The sequence below is a fragment of the Trachemys scripta genome, chromosome 6 (genome assembly GCF_013100865.1).
Source record: "Trachemys scripta elegans isolate TJP31775 chromosome 6, CAS_Tse_1.0, whole genome shotgun sequence".
NCBI classification, from domain to species: Eukaryota; Metazoa; Chordata; order Testudines; family Emydidae; genus Trachemys; species Trachemys scripta.
The window spans coordinates 35,550,160-35,575,371 of NC_048303.1; the positions used below are offsets into that span (position 1 = coordinate 35,550,160).

General features: G+C 42.3%; 3 protein-coding genes across 6 annotated transcripts in view; 2 read left to right on the forward strand and 1 right to left on the reverse strand.

Moving 5' to 3' along the window:
• Nucleotides 1-10,743, forward strand: part of NDUFAF2 (NADH:ubiquinone oxidoreductase complex assembly factor 2) — a 132,580-nt gene extending 121,837 nt beyond the window's left edge. For both annotated transcript variants that reach the window (XM_034774439.1, XM_034774438.1), the window contains one exon: nt 10,338-10,743. In XM_034774439.1, the coding sequence (XP_034630330.1) occupies nt 10,338-10,589 (252 nt within the window). In that variant the 3' untranslated portion in view covers nt 10,590-10,743. The remainder of the gene's footprint in view (nt 1-10,337) is intronic.
• A 5,067-nt stretch (nt 10,744-15,810) lies between these two features.
• On the reverse strand, nt 15,811-17,261 carry SMIM15 (small integral membrane protein 15). Of its 2 annotated transcripts, none has more exons than XM_034772985.1 (2): nt 17,125-17,261; nt 15,811-16,331 (listed from the first exon to the last, which is right to left on the reverse strand). In XM_034772985.1, exon 2 carries the CDS (start codon nt 16,314-16,316, stop codon nt 16,080-16,082), a length of 237 nt encoding a protein of 78 aa, XP_034628876.1. In that variant the 5' UTR covers nt 16,317-16,331; nt 17,125-17,261; the 3' UTR covers nt 15,811-16,079. The 2 variants fall into 2 exon arrangements, with proteins under 2 accessions (XP_034628876.1, XP_034628877.1); XM_034772986.1 differs by lacking the exon at nt 17,125-17,261 and adding an exon at nt 16,534-16,650.
• Nucleotides 17,262-17,267: 6 nt separating this feature from the next.
• The window catches only part of LOC117878659 (THAP domain-containing protein 6-like), a 29,785-nt gene continuing 21,840 nt past the window's right edge, over nt 17,268-25,212 (forward strand). For both annotated transcript variants that reach the window (XM_034772981.1, XM_034772984.1), the window contains exon 1: nt 17,268-17,399. The gene's annotated coding sequence lies outside the window, so the exon portion shown is untranslated. The remainder of the gene's footprint in view (nt 17,400-25,212) is intronic.

Genomic DNA, 25,212 nt, shown 5'->3' on the forward strand with positions numbered 1-25,212 from the left:
ACTTTAAAACCCTCCATCCTATTGTCCTTAACACTGCTGGGCATAGATTTCTCCTTAAGTCCGTGTGCATCCCTTATCAATTTTCTGCAATTCTAAGCTTCTGATATATATTTGTTACTGTAAAATTCCCATTTCTTACATTTGTTTATATAATTTTTTGTTTACCGTATATACTCGTTCATAAGTCGAATATTTTTGGTAAAAAACTGACGCATCGAAGAGCGGGGGTCAGCTTATAAATGGGTCTACACCAAAATTTGATTATTTTAAACTCTGCAGCAGGGGTCGGCAATCTATGGCACACATGCCAAAGGCAGCACGCAGGCTGATTTACTGTGGCATGCTGCTGCCAGCCCGGTGTCCCCGCTGCCGGCCCCGCTCAGCCCGCTGCCAGCCTGGATGGACAGAACCCCGAGCCGGCAGCGGGCTGAGTGGGGCTGGCGGCCAAGACCCTGCCTGGCAGGGGCCGGCAGACAGGACTCTGGGCTGGTGGATGGAACCCCAGACCGGCAGCAGGCTGAGCCGCTCAGCTCGCTGCCAGCCTGGGGTCCCAGCTGCCGGTCCGCTCAGCCTGCTGCCAGTCTGGGGTTCCATCCGCTGGCCCCTGTAAATGTAAAATGTATTACTGGTATGCAAAACCTTAAATTACCGCCAATAAATGAAGACTTAGCACACCACTTCTGAAAGGTTGCCGACCTCTGCTCTATGGAATCATTGAATTGAATATCTAATACATTGTTGTTTTGTTTACCTGGAGCGTCTGCAGGCATGGAGCCCCTCAGCTCCCTGTGGCTGCAGCTTGCCGCTCCCATTGCCTGGGAATGGCGAATCGCGGCCACAGGGAGCTGAGGGGCTCCATGCCTGCAGACGCTCCAAGTAAACAAAACGTCCCAACCCGCCAGCGGCTTACCCTGACGGGCTGGGAACCAAAGTTTTCCAACCCCTGAAATATAGGGTCGGCTTATGAAAGGGTCATACAGTTTTTGCTATTTTTACCTATCCATTTTGTGGGGTTGGCTTATAAACAAACGGGCTAATGAACGAGTATATATGGTATATAAAAATGCCTTCACTTCCCCTCTAAACCAGGTTGGTATTTTAACCAATACAGACTTTTTTTTTATTGTGGGATTCCGGCTTTTTGGGCATCAAGTGAAGTGTTCTTAAACAGTTTCCAATTATCATTCACATTTTTTGGATTAAATTCAGTCAGAATTAAAAAAACAAACAACAAAAACCACACTTTAAATACCAGAGACTAAAACGCAAATCTCCTATGAATATGCAGTATCTGAGTAATTCAGACAAAGGGTGTTGCTATGTCCATATCTTTCGCACTTTTGGCATCCAACAATTGTGCAGCTAATCCTGTATCAGAAGCCAAATCAAGAAGCTGTATGAATTTGTCAAAATATATAAAGTATTTATTATAATTTTGGATAATCTAGAAAGCTGGCATTTTTTAGATCGCCATAAGGTTTCCATTTATTTTTAAATTGCATTTAAGACCAACCCCATGTAAAATCCCAACTGGAATTATTTTCAGAAATTAATAAAATAATCTAAATGCTACAGATATTGGATTGTCAAATTATTTCTTTAAAACTCCACTCCTGCCTGCTAGTCCACATGTGCAATGTATCTCGTTTTCTACATCCTCAGAACAAGGATGGCTTTTACTTTTCCTTCAGGAAACTCTGACAACCAAAGCAGGGGAAAACTGGGTCTTGAAGATCTAGACCAAGGCCTTGTACTGGCAATGGAAGTGTATGGGGAGCCAATGAAAGAACTGGAGTACAGGTGTGATGTACTTATGGGGTACAATTAAAAACCCACAGCTGGTCTGTGCCAGCTGACTCGGGCTTGAGCTAAGGGGCTATTTAATTTCAGTGTAAACGTTTGGGCTTGGGCTGCCGCCTGATCTCTGGGACCCTTCCACCTTGCAGAGTCCTAGAGCCTGGACTCCAGCCCAAGCTTGAACGTCTACACTGAAATTAAACAGCCCTTTAGCCCGAAGCCCACCGAGCCCAAGTCAGTTGGCATGGGCCAGCCCGGGTGTCTAATTGCAGTGTAGACATACCCACGGAGGCCTGTGAAATTGAGGAGATAGACATTCAGAAGTGAGGGCCATCCCACCAGGGAAATTTTATTGTGTTGCTAACACTTGTGATTTTATTGAGTCTCACAATATACATGGGGGGATGGGAGGGGGATGTTCCTGAAAGCCCCAGCTCCTGGAGTTCAGTAATTTTGTGAGAATTTCAGCTATCATTTTTTTAAAGTTGTACTGCTTGATGAAAACATTAATCAAGGAAACTCTTGAGACTGAAAAGCCAAAAGGCACAAAACCATCCTCCCCCAAATTGATTAAAAGAAAATAATCTTATGATTTTGGGGCCTGCCTCATGACTTTTGAACTCCTGATGGGCAATGCTGGAAGAACTGGTTGATATCTGAAAATTCTGGAAGCCTCCCAGTACTCCACCCCGAAAGAGAAGAGCAAGGTAAGTCGATGGGAGAAACTAATATAGACACCGCCATGATTTCAATAATTTCCATCCCACCATGAACCTCAGCCTAGATCAATCCACACAAGCGGTCTATTTCCTGGACACTACTGTGCTAATAAGCGATGGTCACATAAATACCATCCTATACTGGAAACCTACTGACCGCTATACTTACCTACATGCCTCCAGCTTTCATCCAGGACACACCACACGATCCATTGTCTACAGCCAAGCTCTAAGATATAACCGCATTTGCTCCAATCCCTCAGACAGAGACAAGCACCTACAAGATCTCTATCAAGCATTCTTAAAACTACAATACCCACCTGCTGAAGTGAAAAAAAACAGATTGACAGAGCCAGACGAGTACCCAGATGTCACCTCCTACAAGACAGGCCCAACAAAGAAAATGACAGAACACCACTAGCTGTCACCTTCAGCCCCCAACTAAAACCTCTCCAGCGCATCATCAATCCAACCTATCCTGAAAGATGATCCCTCACTCTCTCAGATCTTGGGAGACAGACCTGTCCTCGCTTACAGACAACCCCCCAACCTGAATCAAATACTCACCAGCAACCACACACCACTGAACAAAAACACTGACCCAGGAACCTATCCTTTCAACAAAGCCCGATGCCAACTCTGCCAATATCTATTCAAGTGACATCATCATAGGACCTAATCACATCAGCCATGCCATCAGGGGCTCGTTTACCTGCACATCTACCAATGTGATATATGCCATCATGTGCCAGCAATGCCTCTCTGCCATGTACATTGGCCAAACCGGACAGTCTCTACGCAAAAGAATTAATGGACACAAATCTGACATCAGGAATCATAACATTCAAAAACCAGTAGGAGAACACTTTAACCTGTCTGGTCACTCAATGACAGACCTGCGGGTGGCAATTTTGCAACAAAAAAGCTTCAAAAACAGACTCCAATGAGAAACTGCTGAGCTTGAATTGATATGCAAACTAGATACAATCAACTTAGGCTTGAATAGAGACTGGGAATGGCTGAGCCATTACAAACATTGAATCTATCTCCCCACGTAAGTATTCTCACACTTCTTATCAAACTGTCTGTACTGGGCTATCTTGATTATCACTTCAAAAGTTTTTTTTTTGCCCCTCTTACTTAATTGGCCTCTCAGAGTTGGTAAGACAACTCCCACCTTTTCATGCTCTCTGTATGTGTTTATAGATCTCCTCAATATGTGTTCCATTCTATGCACCCGAAGAAGTGGGCTGTAGCTCACAAAAGCTTATGCTCTAATAAATTTGTTAGTCTCTAAGGTGCCACAAGTACTCCTGTTCTTTTTGCAGATACAGACTAACATGGCTGCTACTCTGAAAACTAAGCTACATTATTCATGTAGCTGGAGCAGCGTAACTTAGGTCGATGTACTGCGGTAGTGTAGACATAGCCTAAGTTTTCAATTCTCTCTAGAAAACCAAGCTACTCCATTGCCAGGCCAAGGTGCCAGTGGTTTGTGCAACAGTCCCACTTATTGTCCACTGCATTGGCCCTCTAACTCCGTGCTCCTCATTCATACGCCCCGCCTGAGAAAATCATCATAGTTCAGAGACTAGCTCTATCAGATTAAGCACACAAATGAAAATTTAGAATGCCCGTGACATGAAAAAATAATTTAAATCCATTTGCCAACACTAAAGGTTTTTCCCACTGTAAAGAGGAGGCCAAACCAGCTTTCTACTCCACAACCACTACTGCAGTAAAATCACAAGCAGCAGAACTTTCCACATGATGAATTGGTTAACCAATCAATCATCAGTTTTCAGCATATAACCCAGACAAAGAACCCAAGCTGTAAAACACATTAATCAAACTTCACTGAAAAGATCAACCAGATACAAACAGAACTAAATAAGAGAACTCCATTCCTGACCAGCCTGTATTCCCTAATCCCACCACGCTTCTCAAACTGTGGCCCTGTCATGCTTATCAGAGACCAGGAAGCCCTTAAAAAAAATTAGAGCCACACTTGCAACACAGAGCCATAGTTGGCTGGCAACAACGAGCAAAGAATAACTATGCCGACTACTACTGACCGATATCAATGACACCTTCATAGGAGGTCTGCTCCATCCTCAAGAATCCAAATATTGACTGAGAAAAATCTCTCCAACTACTGTTCTACTTCTAACATCCCATTCTTAGTCACAATCGAGAAAGTAGTAACTACTAAATTCCATCATGAGCCATCTGCTATCATCCTGGATGCCTTGCCTTTGGGCTTCAGACGAGAGCACAACTCGGAGACAACCCTGGTAGCACTAAAAGACAATCTCCTTATGGCCAGGGTCATTTTACTGGACCTCTCTGCAGTTTTTGGCACATTAGACTGGAAGGTACTGATAAATACATTAACACACAACGGAGCTGGAGTATACAGCACAGCACTACATTGCCTCCAATCATTTTTTTCCAGCAGAACACCGAGAGTGGTGATGGATAACTGCTCCTTCTCCCTGAAGAATTTAACCTGTGGAGTCCTGCTGGGATCCAAACAATCCTCTCTTCTCTTCAATATCTATATAAAGGTAGTTGGAAGAGAGTGAGATGTCACGGGCTCTGCTGCCAATACTGCGTTAATTACACCTAAATGTGTATATCATTCTTCACTGATGCAACAACCATCATGTAGGATAGGTCCATCAATGGCTATTAGACAAGATGGTCAAAGATGCAACGCCATACTCTGGGTGTCCCTAAACCTCTGACCGCCAGAAGCTGGGATTGGACAACAGGGGATGGATCACTTGATAAATGTACCTGTTCTGTTCATTCCCTCTGAAACATCTAGAACTGGCCACTGTCAGAAGACAGCATACTATGCTAGATGGACCATTGGTCTAACCCAGTATGGCCATACTGGTGGCCATCATCACTCAGATGTCCAGAGTGGTTACAAGAGATCATCTTTTGGATGAAAAGCAGCTGGCTCAAACTCAAGCTAGGCAAGGCAAAAGTGATGCTGATTGGCGGGGGAACTGCTTTGAAGTACCATCTTAAACACTTCCCTTGAACCCTTGCATTCCACAGGAGGGATACAGTCCCCAATGCAGTAAAGTTGTGTGAAGCCTCTGGGTCCTGTTTTTGTTCATTACCAAACCTGGACAACAAGGTAGCCTCAGTGACCAAAAATGCCTTTTTTCACATCCATCTTACTAGCAAACTTTGCCCCTTCATCACAGATGAGGACCTTGCCACAATAATCCATGCACTTGTCATCTCCAAACTGGATTATTGTAACTCACTGTATCTGAAGGTGAATGTCTAAACAATGTAAAGATTCCAGCTACTGCAAAATGCGTCTGCCTCTCTCCTTCATGGTTAGTCTTTTTATTTCAGTTAATGGATCTTTTCTCCTGCGTTCTACTCTACTCTGAGTAATAAAGAGCACTTTCAGCATTCTTCAGATATCATGTGAGCACTTAAAATCTACCTATTGAGAATTTGAACTTCAAAATCCTGACATCCTTAGTTTATATTTCCTGGGAAGGTCAAGAGAATCGAGTCAGGACTTCCACAAGTATAGCTGGCTAATGGATTTAGTGCTATATCTCTGATACTTATTGGACAGAATGGAGCTTGTCTGTCCCCTAAAGGTCAGAGCACATTACGCTTTAATATTCTTTTATTGAGCTTTCTGCTGAAATGCCCTCTAGCCATGTTTATTTGGGCAGTCAGTAACTAAATTAGGCCATTTTATAAAACATTTCAGTTCAATTTAGTGACAAACTTCCTAAATGAGAAGCTAAGTCACTCTTCAAATCCTGGAGCAACAGTTAAAAATACTTCTCCATACCTGTCACTTCCATACAGCATATAGCACAGTGAATGTTTATCTATAAAACTTTTCCAGTCACAGTGTAAATGCAATCTCTTCATTCCTTAAAGAGTCAAATCCTGCTCTCTTCTCTTGAGGCACAGAGGGTACTGTATGGTGCTGTTGTGCAAAATGGGAGGGCGGGGGGCAGCTCCATAGGAGTTCCCTGCGCATTAACCTGCACTGAGGAAGTCAATGTGAATGTGTGCTGCAGGGAGGTGGAAGAGGGAGGTAAGGAGGGTTCATGGCTGCTACTCTGATCTACATCGACTCCTCATGTAGTGAGGAGTGAAATCGGCAAGGCTGCAAAGGACGGTTTCCTAATGCCTCTTGCAACTACTTGGGCTGGATACTGCAGACAGGATTTGAAGCTGAATTGGTAAAAAGCCTGATATCTAAGGAACAGTATATTTTTACTGAGTTTTAATGATATTTTTCTCATAAATGAACTGTGTGTATATATAATATATTAATCATAATTAGTCTGGGAAGGAATTGCTTCTTGTTTTTATAAATTTTCACTTTTTGACTTACTTTTGCACTAATAGGAAATCTTAAACTTGGTAACTAAAACTGTAATGCCTTTAGAAGTTGAGATCTACAGCATTCAGGAATACAATCATAATACTGTACTTAATATACTGGGGTGGATTTGATTTAAATCAAATTGATTGAAATCATGATTTAAATCACTAGTCAGGAAGACTTGATTTAATCATAGATTTCCACATAAAAGTGCATTCTTGTTGGTTGGTATAACCTTAATACATATTCTTTACAATGCAGAGATAGATGAAACCCAAATTGGGTCTTTTTACAGCCTGCTGCCATTATAAGTTTTCCCTTCTAGTGAGAGAATGGTATGGTAGATCTCAAATCAATGAAGGCTACACTCAGAAAGAGTTCTGGAATATGCTGATCAAACAGTTTCACTTTTGTTTCTACTGCCTGTCCCTGGCTTCTCACATTTATCTCCAGACTACTTCTCCTTGTCCAGATCTATTCTGCCCCAGCAATCTTCTATTCATTGAACTTTTTGAAACTTTGCACTTTTAGAGTGGTAAGGGATTGACTCTGTGTACATAAATTTGCAGAAGGACAATAGGGTTCAGGTCTGTTATTTCTCACCTCTATTTATTTATTTATTTATTTAATTTATTTTTAAAAAACATTTTTGTTGTTAACAAGCATGTTATCTCTGGAGACACAAATCCACCGTTTGAGAATGGCAAAACTAAGCATCTCTGATGGTATCTTCTAGACTTAGCACTGAGTCCCAGTTGGTAGATAGAAAGATTAACCTAAACAATCTATACAGAAGCCCCTGGAACCCCATAAGATTGGGTCCCTAATCCATGAACTACTGGAACTCATTTACAAAAATTTTCTTAAACATTACATGAATATATTGTCTCATACTATAGAAATAGAATCTATAATCCCTATTCCATGATGAGATAACTTTGATCTATAATGTATCTTAATTAAAACTATCTTCAGATAGGTGTTTTTTCCTCAAAAAGCATTTTATCAAAATAATCCAATTTAAATTTAAAAAATCCAATTTTTTAATTTTTTTTTAAATCATTGATTTTTATCCACCCCGTAATATACGTATTTCGCTTTTGTTATTAACTGACCTCTAGAATTGACAGCAAAAGAGTGCACCATTTGTTGATGACTTCTATATACAATATATGTCATGCTTATCATGACACTTTGTCTCTGCTTAGATTATTAATAGTGAGATTTGTCTGGTCAGCGTTTGGGTGGAGGGGGAAAGAAAAAATTAGTGTCATTTGCTGGCTGAAATTGAATCCTTCAAGTCTAATAATAATCCCTTTCATCTTCAAACATAACTGATCAGTACTAACACCCTCCTCTAAGATAAGTTAAATTTTGAGAAAAATATGCCTTGTAAAGTCTCATTTGAAAACTAACAACTCATTGGTCAATATTATCATGATGAAATACATGTAGCAACATTAAATGAAAAGTTAAGAATTCCTCCTAAATGATATTGGTAGCATATGTTTAAACCCATGCAGCCTCAATTAGGCAGGACTGGTCAAGCAGCTCTTAAACAAAGGAATGTTTATTTGCCTTAATTTACATATAAGTAATAAACAAGGCCCTTGAAACAACAGGAGGGAGCAAGGCAAATCTGCATTTTAGCAAAGGATAGCATGAAACCTCTTTTACTAGGACACCCCACATATCCATCCTCACAGCTGGAAGGAACTTTTCTAGGGGTAACCATCTGGAAAATCCATTTAAAAGGGCAACTGAACTAGAAAAGTAAGGGGTAAAAACACCCCAAGTTATTTCTCCCTATCCATCTCTCTCCTTCACCTAAGAAGAAAAAAGAAACACCCTTTGGACTCCAAGAGCAGATCCTGACCAGAAACTTGGTCAGCAAAGTTATTGGGAACCTGTGGTAAGAATTTCACCTTGAAGCAAGTTTAGTATTTAATCTTTGTTATTCTTGTAACCATTTCTGACTTTAATGCTTTATACTTAAGTTTTAAGTAAGTACATCTCCTTGTAGTTAAATAAATTTGGCTTATTCTTTAAATAAAACTAATCTAGTGTTGTGAATTGTTTCGGTAACTCCATTTATCGTAGCAGACTGTTCTATACTGATCCCCTTAGAGGAGCAACAGAAGTAATATATCTGTACTGTCCAGGAGAGGGCTGGACACATATTTTGGGGAGGAAATTCAGGACTGAGTGTGTGTTGGGGTCACCTTGTAAGTAGTAACCAAAGGCTGGAAGCCAGAGGATGGCTGGGGTTTGATGACAGGCTCCTGAGGTCAGATTTGCTGGATCAGGGCTGTGGCTATACACAGATATTCAGGCTGTGACCTGCCTGCTGGCAGGCTGTTTGTTAGCGGCACAGGTGGGAGCTATAGCAAGAAAGCATTGTAAGACACCCCAAGTGGCAGGGAAGAGGTGACATCATCTCACTGGTCTGGATTGTATCCCAGAGTGTCATAACCACCTACTTCACAAAGGTTTTTAAAATGCTTTAAGATCCTTGGGTGGAAATTACTATAAAAAGCATGTAATCTTTCCTGCTTTTGCTTTTCAGTCTTTGCTATATCCTACAATCTAAGCATTAGGGAAGTTTTATTACTGATATATACAACATCACCTAGTGTGGGATATATCTGAGCAGATAAGAAAAGGACAATCAAAACTCACTTCTTCACTATTAAATATTTTTCTTATTTTCGGAGTCTTCTGGCACTATTTCCCCATTTTGCTTTATTTCCACTCATACCTATTTTGGAATCTTTCTGATTTTCCTCTCAGCAAGATGGCAAGTATCACTAATAGTGACTGCTGCTGTGCTAAGAATTTTTTGTAGAGGTTGTTACCTGAAGCATCTGGTTCATTCTGTGCTGCTCCATTGGCACAGCTTTCTGCCACAACTACATTACCCCCAGGATTATGAAACCAAATCAGGCCTCTTTAAGAAATGTGTGGTTTTTTTTTTTTTTTTGTTTTGTTTTTTACACAAAGGATCTTAGGTGCTTCCTTTTATCGTGTGTGTGTGGTATGCAAATGATAATTTGAAACAACTGTGTGATATAAGATCTTACATCAGAAAACTATGTGGGAGGTGCAGCAAATTTTATATGTATTTTCACATTTTGATCAGAAGTGTATTTAACAAGCCTTCCATTTTGATCTAATATCAGCTTTGAATAGTGCAATTCAGCTCTGCTTTAACGAGTTAATCAAAATATTGGAGCATTTTTTTAAACTATGATTAGAATTGCAGTAATCCAAAGCAATGCATTTTGACTATCTTTATTTTGCAAATGCATATGAAGAGAGAATATATAAAATTAAGTTTAAGAAAAAAAGATACCTATGGGTTTTAGTTTGCTATTTCAGTAGTGTAAATTACATTGATGTTGCTTTAACTACTTTCCTTCTTGCCTGGTGGCTTTTTGCAGGAAATTCTTAAGAATAAAATCTATAGAGAAGAAATAAAAGTGAAAATCACAGGTGCTTCTGAAAAGGACAGCCTCCTTCAGACCAAGGAATATGAGGGACTTGTTGCTGAACCAGTTCAAACTCAAATTAAAGGCCATGCATCATCCCCTTACTATGGAAAGAATGAGCCTTCACCAGACCCCTCCAGCACTGCAAAAACCTTTCAGCCAGGTTCCTGGATCCCACCAGCTAGCAGTAGCCGTAATAAATAAACAGTTGTAATGTGAAAAATCTTGCCAGGGAATTGCATAGATAATTGCTGTAACAAACAACATGACTGAAGAAAACTTTTTCATTTACCAACTGTTGTGTGAGAAATAAACGGATATATTAAAGTTAATTTTTATTTGTTTTTACACAGCCAGATCTTAGACATCATTGAATTCTTCATTACTAATTAGTAAATCTTAGTATAAAAACTACTGCTACTTAATTTTTGGGTTTTTTTTAAGTAATTGGTAATCTTTTGTTATTCTTGAGTTCATTCTATTTAGTTCATTGAGATAGGAAAATGTCATAATATACTTTCTTTTGACAGGCATTTTTCCTTAAAGGTAACTATTCTTTTTTTTAAATATAACTATAATCTGGTCTTCAACATAATGGATTTCACATAGCTTATTTGTAGACATGAATCTTAGAAATGACCTTTTGCACTATCAAATCTAGATTTTTTTTGCTTAATCATCATGTATTTCTCTGGAACCCCAAAGAGTTCCCTGCCTATTTTTGCCTTTTAATATGGTCAATGCTGTTGGCTATCCTAGGTGATCGTAGGGTCTGTTTGATCTCATTAACATAAAGCACTTCAACAATATAGAGAGATTATATTCTTTGTTAATTTTAAGGGACTATATCTTGTAGCTGCATTAACAGATGGTAAAATCAAATGTGTGTCTTGCTGGCCATATGGAATCAGTCTAAGTCAAATAAGAGCAGAGTGTGGAAGCACTCTTATTTTCCAGGAATTAAAGGGTACGTCTACACTTACCGGAGGGTCCGGCGGCAGGCAATCGATGTTCTGGGATCGATCCTGGAAGTGCTCGCCGTCGACGCCGGTACTCCAGCTCGGCGAGAGGAGTACGCGGCATCGACGGGGGAGCCTGCCTGCAGCGTCTGGACCCGTGGTAAGTTCAGACTAAGGTACTTCGACTTCAGCTATGTTGTTAACGTAGCTGAATTTGCGTACCTTAGTCCGAAGTGGGGACCAGGCCTAAGATCTCCTAGGCAGTGTCTACACCAGGGGCCAGCAACCTTTCAGAAGTGGTGTGCCGAGCCTTCATTTATTCATTCTAATTTAAGGTTTCGCTTGCCAGTAATACATTAATGTTTTTAGAAGGTCTCTTTCTATAAGTCTATAATATATAACTAAACTATTGTTGTTGTATGTAAAGTACATAAGGTTTTTAAAACATTTAAGAAGCTTCATTTAAAATTAGATTAAAATGCAGAGCCCCCTGGACCGATGGCCAGTGTGAGTGCCATTGAAAACCAGCTCACGTGCCGCCTTTGGCACACGTGCCACAGGTTCCCTACCCCTGGTCTACACCAATAAAATTCGTTATCAGGATTACAGGAAGGGCTAGTAATGGTGCAGCTGCATCAGTGATAGTAAAAGTGTAAAAACTAGTGTAGACAGGGCACGGACTCTTTGTCCCTCTTCCCCCCAGTGCTATTAAACCTGCTCTGTACAGGTTGTCCTGACTTGGTGGTAAAAGCATCTGAGCTCTGTGTTAATGACTTAGCACACCTGATAACAGTGGAGAGTGCTCTGGCTAGGTCTCCCTAAAAGCTATGGCACACAGGCCCTAAATTCTGTGCTGAAGGTGTCAGACTTAACAGCTTCAACAGCAAAAAAAAAAAAAAAAAAAAAAAAAAAAAATGAAAAATAGCAGACAATACTCCTTGTTTTGATATTCAACTTTGGACATCAGTGTTAGAATGTCTTTCAACTATGCATTACCCCAAAATGTTTAATGTGCGATAGGATTTGATTTGGATAATACACAACTTCATTACAGAAGTTGTCAGACAGGAAGAGCTGGAGCCTTTGGCTCCTTTGCAAGGGTGAGTTAAGGTTTCAGGCCCTGGAGAGGCAGCTGAAGCAAAGATGTATCTCTTTTTTCTCATTTCCTATCCATATACATGGTTTGACATTTTGATCTCTTGCTTCACTGGCCCAGCACCCTTTGAAAAGAATCAGCTTCTCACCTGTTAGAGGTTTCTTAAAATGATCAATGCTGAGGTTAACACTTACTGTCACTAGTTTTCAGAAGTAGCCCTACCCTTGCAATGAATGGACCATGTGTTTGTATCCTAAGAACTTCACTCGTTTATGTTAATTTATAAGATTGTAACCATAGATTATGAAGGCAAACATGATTTTTAATTAAGTTTAGATTCTTTTGTTAAATTCTATCAATTTTATGAGATTTAAAGGGCTAGGGCTATATTATTACCCCCACTGTACTGCTTCTCTCCCCCACTGTATGCCCAAACAATTTTACAAATAGTACTGAATGGTATCTGAGGTGGAGCCTGACCACTATGAAAGTTTATATGATAAAGGGAAAAACTGTGTGTGACTATTACTGCTTGCAAAAGGGAAAGGGTATACTTCAAAAAAAAAATATTTTGATGGGTTATGCCATGATGTGAGAATGAGCAGAGTGAGTTTGGATCTAATATCTGCCCTGCAGCTGCCAAAAGAAAAAGCTTAATTCACACAATTGTTCAGCAATCAAGGTAGACCCTCTTACCCAACCTGATACCAGCCCCCAGCCACTGCCTGAACTCCCCCTTTTTCCACTCTATCATTTTCAAGTTTATCTTCAAGGCCAGAGTTGTCTGACCTCTTTTTGTACCACTTTTCTGTCCGTCCCCCATCTACCGAAGGTGTTGGTTTTAATGCTTCTGTTACCCCTGTTATATTTAGCCCTACCCCTAGACCCCCCCATCTTAAGATGCTCTAAGCCACTACTCTCTTTTAAGAGAACCCTTTAACTTCCTTCTCCAGTGTCTATAAGAAGCCTGGCACATTTTAAAATTACTTGCTCCATCATGCTGAGTTATTCCTAACAAATCTTATTTGTTCCTTTCATCCTTCCCCAGGCTGCACATGTCCAAAACTGGGGTGTAGCCTCATCTGAGATTTTCAGTGTCTTAGGTGATTTAGAAATCCACCTTTACAACTACAGCAAAAACATGTTAGGAGTCACCCAGCACATGCTGGGATATTAAAATAAAGGAAAGGGGTGGAAACATCACATGGGATTTAAAGTGACTGAACAAAAAATTAATATAGGAAACAATCTTGTAATAATAGACATAGAAAATATCTGTTTTAGTCTATCTTCTGATTCTATAAATTAACATCTGGCTTTAATTGGTGTGTATGGTGAGATTCTACCTTCCATCTCCAACACAAATGTTCCCAATCAAAATGCATCAGCTGGTTAACAAATGCTTCATTTGGAGATTAAGAGTGAGAGTCCTTTACATCAGCAAAGGAGAGTGAGCTATGCCTACGATAAAAAACAATAGTGCATTCATTGGTGACATATACAATAAGTCACCACTTTTAAGAGAGGATTATGCCTAAGAATTAGTTAATTTGGATCATTTTCGCTTACCAATGTATGTTGAACCAATTCTCCTTAAAACCCTTTCTTTAAGGAAATATATACTTAAGTATTGTACAGATAGCACATTTCTAAATATGTGTAACAGCTGTAGAGCAAAGGAGTCAGAATAAAGAATGAACACATTTTAAAAAAAGTATCAAATTTATTTATGTAATGTAGTTAGTTTTAAAATGGAACAGACTCAAAACTATCAAAACTGTATAAATACCAAGGTGTAACCATATTGAAGACAAACACTGAAGACTTAATCCAGTAGATCATAAAAAAGTGAAAACACGCTTTACATTCTAACAACACTTGTCTTGAGCAACACTCAGAAGAAAACTTGCATCTGACGAAGTGGGCATTCACCCACGAAAGCTTATGCTCCAATACTTCTATTAGTCTTAAAGGTGCCATAGGACCCTCTGTTGCTTTTTACAGATTCAGACTAACACGGCTACCCCTGATACTTGACTCAGAAGAAAGCCAACTATTACACCTCAATGTTTCACATCTAACTCTTACTTAAGGGCTAGTCTACACTGGCAACTGTTAACATGCCTTGTATATAGTCACAGCGCAGCGCTGAGAGCTCTCCCAGCGCTTTTAAAAAAAAAACCCACCTCTGAGGGGCATGGCTCCCAGTGCTCGTGCGCTGTCTACATTAGCGCTTTACAGCACTGAAACTTGCTGTGCTTAGAGGGTTGTTTTTTCACACCCCTGCACAAGAAAGTTGCAGTGCTGTAAATTGCCAGTGTAGACAAGCCCCAAGATTGATTTAACAAAACTTCCTGTTTATTTGTATTGGTATGTATCATCTCCTATTCACTTCCACCTTTCAATAATAGAGAGCATCTGCTTTCATAGGGGTTTATCCTTTACATACTAAGTGAAGAGCTAGGCATAAGAATCCAGTATGACAAACCACAACTCTATTCGCTCTGGTTAAGAGACATGTTATTGGAACTGGGTCTAAAACTTGATTGCTACTACAGGATCAGACCCACTGGAACTATAGTAGTAATAAAAATTAAGATTTGCTAAAGCACATTAAACTACCCGTTTTTCACTTTTACTATTATTCTTTGGACAGAAAAATCTGAATAAATTAAATCTGTTAGCCTTAGCTCCAACTTACTTTGCAATGTTTACAGCACTAGAATCACATGCAGCTTTTGTTTCTTTTCATTAAGCCATCCTTTCAAAGCTGGTAATATCCAAAGCAATTCCTCTGCTGCTCTAGAGTTACTGTTGTCATCACCTAAACCTAGAATGATATTTAGTTATTTGCCAAATGGATCTCTACATTCATTTTTGTGAAGCATATTGTAGGCAAGAGCTGTTCACATTGGGATATTGTGAAAATGAAGTCATTTGCCTACTGCTTGGTTGTAAAAAGTTTCCTTCTGTGAACTATCCAAAAGAGGCTCAGTGGGCTACTGATAGTCCAGGAAGCTGATTTTGAGAGCCACTCATGAAGAATTTAGTTGAGTTAATATGAAATGCTAACACTGTTCATATAATAAAACAAACTCCTGAGAGCACAAAGCTGACAACTGCTGCAGAAACAAGGACTGCTATTCCAGGGCCAAGTTGAAACCAGGGAAAGAAAAAAAAAAAAAAGTACTATAATGAATACAAATCAACAGTAGGAAAAAAGCTGTATAAAAACAAAGTTTCTAAGCTTCTAGAAAACCAATGATTGCAGTATTTTTTAGAAAGTCAGACATTTTAATTTTTTCTTCCATAATTTAATATTGACATGTTTGAACAATTACTGAAGCAGTTCCAATTTAAAAAAACAACCCCCCACCAATGCATTCATTTTAGTGTATGGCATGTAAACATACAAAAGTAAACTCATTGGAAAGTGATATCTGGTTGAAATATACACATCAAATGCCATTGCAGATTAGACAGAGATATCAACACAAATTGTTTAAGCAGAACATTTCAGGGGTTGAAATGTCAGTTCAAGAAGATTGTTGGAGGAAGACAACACCACACAAAGATATAAGTGTACAAGAATGCTTCAACAAAAGCACTTATTTGCACAAGGAAGGCATTTTGCCTCGCTTAATCTCTCTTTGTTCGTTTGGCTTTTGCAATATTTTCCTGGCGTTTCTGTTTCTTCTTTTGCTCTCGCTCCCTGGCCTCAATCATTTTTGCCAGTTTCCATGATAGCACTGCACTTGCTAGGAACAATGGTGTAAGAGCCAAGATCACAGTGGTAAGAAAGCCATATGGGTCCTTCGCAGCCCATTCCACAACATATTCAGCCCACGCTTTGATATCAAACATCTTTTCTACCATCCAATTGGGGAAACCCTATGTAAAAATTGAATGATAAAATCGTTTAATTACAGTCATAAAAATACTGCAAGTTACCGTGCCTATGCAGTGCAGTATCAATATCTGTCCCCGTTACACAGTTATTCAGAGTGCTTCACATTTATTTAGATAGAGGGTGGGACGCAGAACTCAGCTGTTACAATCGTTCTCCAACACATGCTTGCCACCCACCTCTCACCTTTCCTATGCAGACCAGTAAATAACGGATTGTTCCCAGGTGGGTTGTTTATGCAGCCAAGTTCGTTTTCTTTTAAACTCTTGTTCCAGCCCCGGAGCCGGCGGGACCCCCCAGTGGGACCCCCCAGTGGTTTCTCCGCACCCCAGAGTTAAAAGTCCCGGGCCTAGCCTATCTGCGGCCCACGGTAAACGCGGGATTGGTAGCGAGACGATACAGGGAATGCGGCCGGGGGAGCCCCGCGCTGGGGCGGGAGCTGCGGCAAGGGAGCAGCGTGTCCGCTCCGACTACCCGTACCTGGAGCGGGGCCCGGGTAGGAGCGAGCCACTCACTGCACAAGTCGTTGGGGGCGGAGCCGACCCCTGTAGCGGGCTGAGGAGCCCACAGTGTCCCCCTCCCCCAGCGTGTCGGGTCACGCTCCCTTCCCCCGCCTCAGCGCGCTGCAGAGCGCAGGCAGCGGCACCCGTGGGGAGGGGCTGAATCAATCACTGCCCCGTGGCGGGCGAAGGGTCGGCTGGCGGCGCCTCCTGCGCGGGAACACGGGCCCAGGAGCCCTCGCACTAGAGCCCGCCCAAGCCCCAGGGAAGAACTGACCCCTCCTCGCGCTGCCTCGCCGGCTCCAACGGCGACTCCACAACCAGCAGCCGCGAGGCCAGGAGATTCCCTGGCCAACCGGAAACAGGAAAAGGAGACAGCGCGACCGCGGCCCCACCCCCGCCGTTACGCCTATGTCTGGCGCCGGCTAGAGCGTCCCTTCAGCCGGTGTTTCTTGGAGCCTGGACTGGAGTCACGTGATTGCGGTCGGCGGCGATGTCTCTGCCATTGCTCTGTGGGGGAGGGGAGTGCGCGGGGCACTTCCGGGGCAGCCGGTAGGTAAACAGCATGCGCGTGGCTGGTCGCGCGGGAGCGGGCTGGAGCAGTCTGTCCGTCAGTTAGTACACGGGAGGAGCTGGCTCGTCTCGTCGTCTCTCGCCGCGTGGGGCTGAGTGCGGACCCCCTGAAGGAGGAGCGGAGACAAGGCTCCCTTAGGGGGGCGGGAGGGGTACAGAGTCCGTCCCCCCCATATTAACATAGTTTGGCAGATAATGAGCGGGGTGGGGGCTGCAGAAGCCCCTTGGAAAAGCAGAGTCTGCGCTGCTCCTGTGGGCAGATGTTCGTGGTGCGCTTTGAAACTGAGCCCGTCAGTGACAAATACCCCAGGGTCGTAGGCGGGGGTGTAACCCTGGGAGACTAACGGGTAAATCATCAACACCCCAAAGTCCGCTGACACCCCCCCCGCCGCCCCTCCTCTGACTTAGAGCAGGAAAGGAAACACATTCATTCTCCCAAAGCGCCGTGATCCACTCACTTTATACACCAACGTGCAGTGTGGTGGGACCTGTCGGCTCATTTTAGAGGGGTGTGTGCGAATACCTTGTTTGTAATTGAACAACAGCTGATATTCTGCTCTATGTAGTGCTAATACCACCACGCCCATCACTGTAGTTTCCCGTAGTGCATTAAGCCACGTGACGAACATCTGTGATGTGTTTGTTCTCTCATCGTCTCCCCTGGGAGAGGAGTGCATGCAGTAAAGTCTTGTTTTGGAATTTTTTAAAATCTATGTATACACACGTTGCCATAAATCCACGAGGGTTCTGTCTCCTTTAAAAAAAGGCACAACAGGCCAACTACTGGACCTCCAAGTTAAATTAGTTGAATTTCCTTGTGGTCTTGATGTGGTTCAGAATCCTAAAAGTAGTAGTGTATTGTTGCACATAAAATGGATGCAAAATGTCAACAAGTGGGGAAGGTAAAGTACATTTGCCTGGAATATTTTTGCTATAATAAAAGCCTACAGTATTGGTAGATAGAACAGTGTGTTAGATCCCACTCTTGCTTACACTTACACATGCTTAATTTTACCACTGTAAGTGATCCCATTGATTGCCATGGGGCTGCTCATGGTAGTAAAGCACATGCCTTAGTGTTTGCAGGATTGAAGCTTTAGCATGGTGGATTCCGAGATCTTGCAGTTTACTTGAACTAGATCGATCTGTTTAACAATTTCTATTCCCAGCTTTTGTGTGCTTGTTTCTCATATATATTTGTATTATTTAAAGGGCACCACATGAGGAACAAGTAATGACTGTGCTTTACCAAAGGACATAGTAATTGGAAAGAAATCTGATTGATCTAAAATTCTTTCCACTGGGTATGTGTTATACATAAATCTTTGCTACATGCAGATCTTTGTCACAGAATAATTTATGCATTCTTAAATACACATTTAAAATTTTCTAAGGCAGTACTGTCCAGGCTATGCCTGTAATATCCACTGAAAAGCACAGTCTCACTTCCTGTACTAACAACAAGGAGTCCTTGTGGCACCTTAGAGACCAACAAATTTATTTGGGCATAAGCTTTCATGGGCTAAAACCCACTTCATCAGATGCATGGAGTGGAAAATACAGAGGCAGGTATAAAAACACAGCACGTGAAAAGATGGGAGTTGCCTTACCAAGTGGCAGGTCAATCCAATTCAATTAAGGTGGAAGTGGGCTATTCTCAACAGTTGACAAGAAGGAGTGAATATCAAGGGAAATCACTTTTGTAGTGCTAATGAGTTCAATGTAATCAAGGCAGCCCATTTCAAACAGTTGACAAGAAGGTGTGAGTATCAGTGGGGGGGGATTAGTTTTTGTAGTGACCCATCCACTCCCAGTCTTTATTCAGGCCTAATTTGACAGTGTCCAGTTTGCAGATTATTTCCAGTTCTGCAGTTTCTCATTGGAGTCTGTTTTTGAAGATTTTTTGTTGAAGAATTGCCACTTTTAAATCTGTTATTGAGTGTCCAGACAGATTGAAGTGTTCTCCTACTGTTTTTTGAATGTGTTAATTCTTGAAGCCCTTATATAAGCACTGGAATCTCTTAACTTTTCTCTAAGTATCTGTCTCTTTGTATAATTTCTTCGACAAATGTCAGGAAAATGCAGAGCTAATCTAAATCAATGATGTGGTTATTATTTCTAAGATGTTGTATTAGCATTGTTAGATGGTTTTACAAACTGCGTTATCTAAGTTAACAGTTTATTATAGCAGGGGAACTACCTGGTTTTGGAAACTAGGGATACCTTAAAATGAACAGGCCATCCATGGCTAAATGATATGTTTATCATCATCATTTCCTGGAAAGCAACGTAACATTATCTCCTTTGGTGACATTCCTGGATGTACTTATTGGAGATAAATTAAAGCAAGTGGTAGCTTAAGAGTACTGTATAATGATGCAGGCAAGTCAGGTATTTTGGATACCCCTGTTAAGCTGGCAGATTAGATATCTATGATCCCTTTCTGGTTTTTGTTCAGTTCATTTATTTTTCTCTATTATAGTGATGCTACACTGTCAAAGTACACTGCAAAACAAGCACTAGCCCAGTCAACATCACAACTTTGTACAGAGTGGAGGCCACTTAGGCTCAACACATTCAGAGCTAAATGCAAAACCCACTTCTAGACCCAAGCTTTCCCAAAGCACTACCGTTATTCATACCAATATACATGCTCTTCTTTTAAAATCATTACAGCAAATAGAAAAAATGTCTGTCTCTTGGAGGTGGTGGAATCACAGTGCAGTGTGGGCTTTCACCTTTGCAATGTAAATATTGTGGGAGCTGATCTTTGTTTTCACCAGTGTGCGCCATTCCCTGTAAACTGCAGACATTTGCAGGGGCAAGCAGAGGAGAGAATGAGACCCAGAGGGGCTGGTGCAGCTGCCATGGCACCTGGAATCAGGCCAGGGAGCAGGTAGGAACTGCTCCACCTCTTCTCCCTGACACCCCAACTCCCCATATGGAGCACCCACCCTGACTCCCCTTCTGCTTTGTGTATCAAAGCAGTATGCAATAACTTTAGGGTCTTAAATCTCTACAACCCACACAACTAGGTTACAGCTGGGATGAAATCCCTGCTCTTTTTAAGTCAATGGGACTTAAAACAGCCATTGACTTCAGTTGGACCTGTAAAAGGGTGGTCTGCCCCTTTAAGGAACTACTAGGGCTGTGAGACAGAAAGCCTTCTGCTGAGGCTTTAAGAGCCCCTTTAGGATGTTTGGGCCTGGTGGAGAGGATTAGCAGACCCAGCTGGGAAGAGGCCAGGAAAATTCCTGTAAAGGTGGAAAGAGCTCAGTTGAGAATGGTATCTGCTGGTTCCTGTGATAGGTCCCTATAGGAGTACTGGGGAAGAGTTTTGTTTTACTTTGTGAGTTTTGTATTTGAAGAATAATAAAGGCCCTAGAGAGAGAACCTGATCATTTGTTGGACATGGCATCAGTCCTTACTGAGCTGGAGAAACAGGCCAATAGCCCTACAGGGCCAAGATTTCACACTTAGTATCTTTGGGAAAGGAAAATATTTGGCTTTTCAGTGATCACAAGCACTCAGTGATAACAGCTAATGAAACTGTATCAAAATACCACTCAGCAATATTTTATAAACCAATTAACTTCAATAACATTAAATTGCCACCATTTAAAAAAAATCTTTAACATACTTGAGCAGCATTGAAAGTTTTATTAGGATGGAACCTTGAGTGAACTGACACAGGAGAGGTCTAGCGATATTGTCAAATTTAAAAAAGAATGACTGCATAAAGGAGTGAAATGAGGGCCACAAGATGCCAAAAACTCCAACCATAGTAGAAATGATTGATAATGCAGAGGACGGCACAGCAGTGCTGAGAGTATAATAGTGACATGGAAGATGGAGGAGTCACTTGCACAAAAGCAAAGCAGTCTCATGTAAGGAATCATTAATGAGGATGAAATTTTGAGTGTGTATGTTTAATATATGCTTTCAATAAATTTGTTCATTTTGCTGGTGGTGACATGTTATTGGTGTAGAATCATGTAGAAAACCAGTGCTAAATGTTTCAATCATAATTTAAATGCCTCTCTAGTTGCCTTTGTATCATGCTACTTTGTGGAGCAAATTCAACCCTGGTGTAACTCCATTAGTATGTCCCATTGTGTCCATAAAAATGTAAGTTGACTTTCCCACACAGAGAATAATTTCTACAAAGTTCATGTACTATTTAATTTCATAATTTCCTTGACCTTGTATATTCCACCTGCTGAATAATATCACTCTTGTTTCTGGATGACGTGTCTGAAGCTCCCTTACATTGCATATTGGTGAACATTTTTTTGAAGAACTGTAGACATTAAGTTTATCCTAGTGTCTTTTTTTTCCCCAGCTTGTAATACCTCTAAAGTGTGGATGCTTTATCAGCACTTTCTTGGCCACGCATGACACATCTATAGTATATGCAGACCAGTAAGCTTTCTGTTTCTTATAGCTGTACTTGAGCCAACAAAACTACATTGTACCATTGGGGATTACAGCCTCTTTGTGTGTGTGCTACAAATCTTTATTTGAAAACATTGTTGTGTTATGCTGAAGTGGACCTGCAGTATATCTTTATTCCCTAGATCAGGGGTTCTCAAACTTTTTATTTCAGAGGCCCCTGCAACATGCTATAAAAACTCCATGGCCCACCTGTGCCACAACTGGTTTTCTGCATATAAAAGCCAGGGCCAGCCTCAAGGGACAGCAAGCATGGCAATTGCCCCGGGGCCACACACCACAGTGGGCACTGCAAAGCTAAGTTGCTCAGGCTTTGGCTTCAGCCTTGGGTGATGGGGCTCGGGGCCCTGGGCTGCAGTCCAGTGTGGTGGGGCTTTGGCTTTCTGCTCTGGGCCCCAGCGAGTCTAATGCCGGCCATGCTTGGTCATGGCTCCCCAGGAGGCCTCAGACCCCTGGTTGAGAACCACTGCCCTAGATTGCATGAAGAGCCCCTTCCATTTGTGCTATTGCTACCATTTATACAGCTGGGCCTGAGCATCTCAGAAGAAATCATCAGTAATTCTGCTGGTGTCCTCAATCCATTTCCACATAATCTGTGTAAACTCTTCTTAGACTGTAAACTGTTTAGGGCAGGGACTGTGTGTGGATGATGTCTAGCACATTCTGGGTACTACTGGAAGACAAATAATGAGACTATTGCATTTTTCAATTTGTTTTCGTAATAGTGGGTTTTGTATCTGGCTTTTAAAATTTTGATGGGACAAAAAAAGTATGCATGACCAGTGTCAGATTAAAGTATGGCTGAGTACCTTCATCCTTTAAAAGTGACTCACAATTATTTTTCTAGTAGCGTTGTTTTTCTTCTCCTTAGAATGTTTTGGTATCCTGTGGTTTTGATCAGACATGAACCATATTTAGCCTTAATCTGTCTCTCGTTATATCACAACTTTAACTGTCTTTTTATGAGTAATCAATTTTAGAGCTCAAACAGGAAGTCAATTGCCCATAAAGATAGTAAGGGAAACTGGATTGCTTGAGAGATTGATAATTGGATATGAAGCTGTCCATCTACCTAGGTCACTAGTTCAAATCCACCCCAGTATGGTAATGACTGAAATGGCTGTTTATTGGTTTGTTTGTTTTTTAAATGGTGAAAAAAGAACCTCAGCACTGCTATGGCTTTTTCTAGTAGTTAGAATAAGAGTCCAGAAGTCAGGAGACAAGGAGATTTTTTTCCAGCTGGGCCACTAGGAAAATCAACTCAATCTCCTCATCTGTAAATGAGAATAAAATTTATCCTTGGGTAATACTCATCTTTGCAAAGTGCTTTTCTTTTCTTTGTTTCCCAGTTATAAATTTATAAATTCGTTCATCTTATCTGGATGAAAGAAAGTGTACATATGATTATAAGTGTGCCCATGATGGTGCTATTACGGCCTTCTGGAGCCTTTGTTCCATTTGCTTTACCTGCTTGTGCCTTGGCCCTGTTGTTTTCCTACTATATAATACTTATCCTGATCCACATTAATTCAGCTACGCTAATTTAGTGTTGTTTCCATCAAGGTGTATCATAACAGCAGCTCAGTCTTTATGTGGGATGGGCATTGAACTTCTAATAGAATCAGAGAAATGTAGGGCTGGAAGGGACCTCGAGAAGTCATCTAGTCCACCCCCCTCCTCTGAGGCAGGACCAAGTATACCTAGACCGTCCCTGACAGGAATTTGTCTAACCTCCTCTCTAAAACCTCCAATGACCAGGATTCCTCCCTTGGAAGCCTGTTCCAGTGCATAACTATTCTGATCGTTAGAAATATTTTCCCTAATGTCTAACCTAAATCTCTCTTGCTGCAGATTAAGCTCATTACTTCTTGTCCTACCTTCAGTGGACACAGAGAACAATTCATCACCATCCTCGATAACAATCCTCACATATTTGAAGACTTATCAGGTCCCCCTTCAGTCTTGTTTTCTCAAGGCTAAATATGCCCAGTTTTTGTAATCTTTACTCATAGATCAGGTTTTTAAACTTTTGATTATTTTTGTTGCTCTCTGGATTCTCTCAAATTTATGCACATCTTTCTTAAAGTGTGGCACCGACAGCTAAACACAGGACTTCAGCTGAGACCTCACCAGCACCAAGTAGAGTAGAACAGTTACCTCTTGTGTATTACATATGATGCTCCTGTTAATACACCCCACAATGATATTAGTCTTTTTCTCATATGCATCACATTGTTGGCTCATATTCAATTTGTGATGTAGTATAACCCTAGATCAGGGGTTGGCAACCTACGGCGTGCGTGCCAAACACGGCACACAAGCCGATTTTGAGTGGCACACTGCCGAGGTCCCAGCCTCCAGTCCCACTCAGCCCCCCCCACCCACTGCTCTCCCCTGTGGGGACAGGAGGCAGAAGCAGGGGCAGGAGGCAGCCAAGCTTCCCCTCTCCCCCGCTTCTTCCCCCAGCGTGGTGCTTTCTTGCCCCTCCCCCTCCCTCTCCCTGCACCGATCAGCTGATCGCCCTTGCGAGGGGGAGCGGAGCGGAGCCGAGCAGCAGCGTACTCCATAGAGGAGGCAGAGAAGAGGTAGGGACAGGACCTTGGGGAAGGGGGTGGAACAGGGCATATCCCTTCCAGCCCCTGCCATGAGCCGCAGGGCAGGGGGCTGGGAGCACCCCCACGAGCCGAGCACCCCAGCTCTCTGCCCTGAACCCCCCCACACACCCAGCCTTCTGCCTTGTACCTCCACACACCCCCAGCCTTCTGTCCTGACCCCTGAACTCCCCCCACACCCAGCCTTCTTCCCTGAACCCCCCCACACCGCCAGCCTTCTACCCTGCATACCCCCAGCCCTCTGCCCTGAGCCCTGAACCCCTCCACACCTCCACTGCCCTCTGTCCTGACTCCTGAACCCCCCACAGACACCCAGCCTTCTGCCCTGCACTCCCCCAGCCCTCTGCCCTGAGCCCTGAATCCCCCCACACACACCCAGCCCTCTGCCCTGTACCCCCACACACACCCCAGCCCTCTGCCCTGATCTCTGAACCCCACACACACCCAGCCTTCTGCCCTACACCCACACACACCCCAGCCCTCTGCCCTGACCCTCCCCACACCCCCACTGCCCTCTGCCCTGAACCCCCCACACACCCAGCCTTCTGCCCTGCACCTCCACACCCCCGAGCCCTGACCCCTGAACTCTCCCCCACCCACACAGCCTTCTGCCCTGCACCCACACACACCCCAGCCTTCTGCCCTGCACCCACACACACACCCACTGCCCTCTGCCCTGAACCCCCCACACACCCAACCCACTGCCCTACACCCCCACACACACCCCT

What these genes read in the sequence shown, in the direction of transcription:
- SMIM15 (XM_034772985.1), bottom strand. Translation starts at nt 16,316, where the DNA reads ATGGTAGAAAAGATGTTTGATATCAAAGCGTGGGCTGAATATGTTGTG.